The 6,000-nt window shown below is 44.6% G+C and overlaps 1 protein-coding gene across 1 annotated transcript in view; it reads right to left on the bottom strand.

The window, feature by feature from the left end:
- Positions 1-4,067, bottom strand: part of C1_2H1orf50 (chromosome 1_2 C1orf50 homolog) — a 94,495-nt gene extending 90,428 nt beyond the window's left edge. The window contains exon 1 of the mRNA XM_085608662.1: positions 3,936-4,067. Within this exon, the coding sequence (XP_085464788.1) occupies positions 3,936-3,969 (34 nt within the window). The 5' untranslated portion in view covers positions 3,970-4,067. The remainder of the gene's footprint in view (positions 1-3,935) is intronic.
- Positions 4,068-6,000: the final 1,933 nt, after the last annotated feature.

Below are 6,000 nucleotides of genomic sequence, written 5' to 3' on the forward strand. Positions count from 1 at the left end.
AATCATGCAGTCCTAACGAGTACAGTACTGACTTCATATTCAAGAGCCAAGGAATTTTTTGTAACTCCGCAGAGTTTCGCGTAGCAAAACTCCGCAAACTATGACCTGGCCTGGATATAACAGGGTGCTAGACAGGAAGGAAGCAAGATTCCTAAGGAAATCATTCTCGGTTCAAATAAGGTCATGTTTAGAAAATCCCTATAGCTCAACCTTATATAGAGCTGAATCCAAAGCCTTACTTTAATCAATGTATAGCCAATGCATTCTAAACATATTGATTAAAGTAGAGAGTTGAGGCGTAAAACAATAACATACTTTTATTTGAAAAGGTGTGCCACGTTGAAATTGAGAGAATCACCCACAAGCCCCTATAAAAGGTTTAGAGGTATGGTTTAGCTTTCACTGACTCAGATGCACAGTTCAAGATTACTGTGTTTTTTATACTGCCTGTTATCGTAGCATATGTTAGTTAATCAGCATTTTCAAATTAATGCTGAATTCACAAATTGATAACATCAACTCAGATTTAGAGGTTCTGCAGATGATGTCTGAAGAGAAAAAACTACGGAGGACTATAGAGTTACATTACGGCATTGATGATTTTAAGATGAAACATGGACATTTAGTTGTGGATAATTAAGCAAATCAAGGTTAAGGACTTTTTACAACTGCTAAACATTGTGTTGATATTCTGACTTTCTACCTGAAGGCGTAGCACAATAACCAGGGCCAGAGCAATCATTCAGTTTTGTGGTTGCAGCGTTTTCTGCATAATTATGGATGTTTCCGCATGTGCCACATAATGCATAATCTGCAGATTTATTTTTTAATAAAAAAAAGCAGTTTTGTTTCTAGCTCAAACAGATCAAAAGTTACTAAAAATGAAGTGCTGTGCTGTGGAAAGCTGTTTGCTAAATTTGACTGGTCACCTCTCCTTTGCTTATTACTGTATTTGTGTGTTGAACTGGTACTAATGAAGTTCAACCTATGCCAGGCAATGTTAACATATGTAAAAATTATAAAACAATGAAGTAATACTAGCATAAAATGTGCAACATTATGAGCAAGATTTGTCTTTGTGTCACATAATTTAGTGAACCCTGCAGCATAAATTTGGTTCTCCCCATCCCATAATATAACCTACTACGTAAATATTGTTTGGAGCAAACCATACACCTCCTAAATAACTACACACAAGCGAGGTACACACCAGCGAAATTCTTTAAACTGGGTTTGAATGCATATGAAAGATGATTTACAATTAAATGCACAATAGTATTAACAATATTTAACATGTAGTTGAAATAGAGAGATTATGCTGAGGAAACTTCACTTATTAGAACATTTTTACTTATTCTAACATTGGTCAATGTAGGCCTCAATTTCAAAATGACTGGTGCTGCCTGCAGTCATCTTTTCAGTATGTAATTATCTATTTTTCTCTGTGTCACCCAGTGAACAGACGTTTCATGTACAAGCAACTTTGTTAACAATGGTTGCAATGTAATGTCTTCTTTCCATGTACAGAAAGAGTTTTCTTTTCTTTAAAGCTCTGTAGCAAAAAGTTCCGATGAGAGGGTCTACATTGTGATTCTTACAAAGAACTTGTCACGGTATATTAAGTAACAACATTTGTATTAACAATAGAGGTGTTTGAAGGGCACCAAGGGTGGAAACTGTATTCTGTGGATCTTTGGGATAATGTTGGGAATATGAGCTTAGAAAACTGCACATTCTACTTTTTTTTTTTTTTAAATCGACTGGTTCAAACCGAATGACTCCTGCACAATTGGACGACTTCCATTGTACAATGTATTATAAAAGAAGCCCCTTCTTGTGGGTGGTGGGCTCATTCTTCCCCCATGACTGCATGAGGCAGCACCATGCTGGTCTGACCTCTGATTCATGAATTTGATTTATTCACCAGAAGTGAACTATATCTGGTTCTGTTTAATCATTTCTTGCATTATATTCTGAGCTTCATGCTATTTCTTGATCTAAATTGTATGATTTTAACTATTCAATTTGCCTTCTGTCACGATGTCAACGTTAAAAGACCTTCATGGTTTTACTATACTATTTGTCCCGATGTCATTGTAAAACCTAATGTGCTTTACAGCTTGCATTATAAATGTTGTTGACTAGATCAAGTTGAGGTGCAACAAAATCCTTAGGGGATTAACACCACTTTCGCTTATCAGAAGCACTTAAAATTGACATAATAACTAAAAGCGCTATCACATGTGCATAAAGTAGCGTGCGATTACAGATTCGATGTTCTACCACTTCGAAATTATAGGGCTATCACCCTTTTCCGGATTTTAGACAGAGGTCAAAGAAGGCAGGATCCGTGGGAACATCACCCAAAACCTCTCTGATCCCCCCGTCGATAGAAGAATAACTTTCAAGCTCCTCAAGCACGCATACAAGGCCCCCCACAACATCGGACCAGCATACCTAAACAACCGCCTCTCCTTCCACACACCCAAGAGAAACCTCCGATAAGCCGATCTCTCTCTGGCCACCATTCTGCGCATATACAAGACCAGAACATGTGGGAAGTCCTTCTCCTACCTCGCAGCCAAGACCTAGAACCTCCCCCTCCACCTCCACTTCCGGCAAAGCCCTACACTGCTCCAGTTCAGGACCTGACTCTTCAGATGACCCGAGCACCCAATAGAGCCACCCTAAATCCCCCCGCCCCCAGTGCCTTGAGACCCTCACGGGTGAGTAGCTGCGCTTTACTAACCCCTGATTGATTGGCAGAAAGGAAAGGGGTGGTCTGGTAATATTGGCAGGAAAAAACGGAGAATGCTTTTTTCACCATGGGCTTATATTTAAGCTGGAGCAATTTTAGATGGGAGACATCTAAAATAAAGCCATTTTTTGGCTTAAAAAATCGGGAGTATCGCATCTGAATTGAAATATATGCTCCAGTGCTGAGGTGCCAAGGCAAAGGCAGACAGGGAAAGAAGAAAAAAACCTTCTCTCCAGGATACCTGCGCCTGAATAAAATGTAAATGTGTGCAATAATGTACCTACAAACGTAAAGGCTGCTTTGAAGCCAGTACTGGCTTTAATTGAAGGAGTCCCTTGAAGCCTTATGAGATGAGTTCTGGACTGCGTGCTCACAATGGACACATAGTAAATGTTTGCTTTAGGTACAGTCTGATTGCAAATTACTAAAAGCTATATTTAATCGTCAATTTAAATCCATCGGCACATTTTGTGGCAGCTTGCTGTGTGTAACGTCCCACTAATCTTATCTTGCATTTATTTTTTAATTTAACGTGTTTGCTTTCTTTTATATGCAGTTACCTGAAAGTAAATGACCACAAACAAGTTAAAGAATATTTCGTTGATTTTATACACGCCTTAGACTTCACATCCGACCCAGCCCCCATTACACTCAGAACACAGCTCCCATACGTTTTTATAGAGCGTGAACTCGACCCGAAGGTATTGGAGCGCTTTACACGAGCGCCGTATTTACATTACACATTCAGGCACGGGGAGATTAAGTGATTTGCCCAGAATCACAGGATGTGGACGCGACCCCGAGGCTCGAACCCTGGTTTCCAGCACCAAAATCTAGCCGACGGATCACATCCCCTCCCCAATTATTGTCTTTAGGCGAAAAAAGCGTGGTCTCCTATTCTTCCCAACTGTTAAGACACCAGCTATTGGGGGGAGGGGGAGGAAGAAGGAAATGCACTGCACCTCGTATGTCAAATATAACGCGGTCTAGTCCTGCAAAGTGAGACGAGGATGGGCATTCTTAAAAGTCGCTCACCCAACATGGCCGAACAGGCTCTAGAATTTGATAGGCTTATAACCCAAAGTAAATAGCACGACGGTGGGCTATATAGATCTGGCAGATAGCACTGCGGCACTGCCCAGCTTCTCCCGGTGTGCCCACACGGTTCTGTGCTTACCCGTTGTTATGGGAGACGCCGTTGCATCACTCATTTTCACTGTCTAATGTATCTTGCAACGATAGATCGTGTATAAAGTGCCGACAGCTGAGTTGTAGAAAGAGAAAACAGACATGTGTTAGGTAATGTGGTGAGTGACGTTATTGATCAATGTTGAAGACAGACTCAAAGCTACGCATAATTACGCCGCCTGCAAAAGTATGCCACAACTTTAGAAACAAAAACATTGAACTAATTTTTTCATTTTGTATGTAATATTCGACATTACGATGTGGTATTTATTAAAGCTGATAATTTCTAAATCGAATTAGGAAGATTGTTTTGACAACGTTAGCCACTACTAAACTAACACACGTTTATATTTTTGGTATTGCAGTAAGTATATATGAGGCAACTTGAGAAACAACTAAACAATAATGTATTTTTTCACAAGTTCCCACCATTTTTTTGAGCTCTGTGTAGCGGTCTAGTTGTTGGCCGCCCCGTTTGGGTAGAGACTCCAACCCAGAACCTCACTCATACTTTGTATCACCTTCTGGCCAGGCGTGGCCAGAAGGCTTTAAATAAAGGGACCGGAGTCGCTCGGGACTTCCGGTCCACACCAGTGAGCAGAGTTTCTGTGTCGCTTATTGTGATGTGCCTGTACGCCCAGTCATCTACATCCATGTAGACCCCCCCCCAATCCAGAACCCAACACTGGCGACGAGGGTGGTGGCTTTCGTTACCCCTCACCTCTGCAGCGAGGCGAGTCACTGTTGTCAATCACACCTCCTGCTCAGACTGCCCGGTGGGCCCAGCTGCGTGAGGTCTGCACTGTCGGCGGACCGGTGTGCAAGGTGAGCTCCGCTCGTCACCCCTGCAACGCGCACCGAATTCCTCAAGGACGCTCCAGTGAGCGCTTCGTCTGGACCACGCACGGAATCTGAACGCGTATTGAGGCCCGCGCTCCTCGTCGAGGTGAGCGCATGCGCAGCAGTGGTTTCGCCTGCCTGAAGCGGAAGGCGCGCCCGGGGCAGCGGTTGCGCACAAGAAACCCCAGAGGTGCGTGTCAGCCGGCCGCGTACTGGCTTAGCACACGCCCACGTGGTGCAGAGTCTCACAGAAGAAACAAACATTGGCAAAGGCAAATTCCTAATGATAAGAAGGAATCAGCAGAGTGTCTTCAAGCTCTAGGAAAAGGACACACTGTTTGCCTCCACACACTAGCAAAAGGACCACAGGAATGAACACCACTGCCCACCGGGGAGGACACCTGTGAACACCACCCAGCATATTCAAATACACAAGAGGTGGCAGAGTGAAGCGCTGCAGGATGATCGGGGTGCTGTAGGAAGGCACCAAAAGGAGACAGCACAGGGCATACGTCGCAACAACATCAAAAGGCAGCAGCAGGCACAGTCGAGCCAGAAAAGAGTGCCACAAAGCACACCCATGACGGACCAAGCAGGGGCAGCAGCAGCCCCACTGCCAGCAGCAGCGGCAGCTCCAGCAGTGCCTGTGCATTCCCAGGTGAGGGCGTTGCCACCGTTCAGCGAACTAATTGAGCCTGCCACTGCATCACCAAGGTGGCACGTGTGGGTTGGCCGGCTGGAAAATTACTTTACCGCCACCAGAGAAACAGATGGCGCTGTCAAAAGGTTGTTACTGCTACACATCGCGGGGGACAAAATATACAAGCTCTTCAAACACCTACCAAACACGGGGCCTCCCACAGATTACGATGCAGCAGTGAGGGCACTCAATGCCCATTTTGATCCGCAACTCAACCCCGATTATGAACGCTTTAAATTGCGGCAGGCCCGCCAAAGAGAAGGGGAGTCAATGGATACCTTCCACGCCCGCCTGAGGGAGTTAGCCAGCACGTGCACGGAGAACGATCAAGTCAAGGAAGTGCGCGCGCAGCTCATCCAAGGGTGCCGAAACAAAACGCTGAGGACGCTCATCCTCCGACAGCCCAGAATCTCGCTGGAAGACATGCTCGTCCTAGCACGGTCACATGACCTGTCCGAGGTCCGGTCTACGGCGATGGAAGTGGCGCTCATGCCCACAGCGAGTTCAGCAGTCG

The sequence above is a fragment of the Triturus cristatus genome, chromosome 1_2 (assembly GCF_964204655.1).
Source record: "Triturus cristatus chromosome 1_2, aTriCri1.1, whole genome shotgun sequence".
In the NCBI taxonomy this organism is placed as follows: domain Eukaryota; kingdom Metazoa; phylum Chordata; class Amphibia; order Caudata; family Salamandridae; genus Triturus; species Triturus cristatus.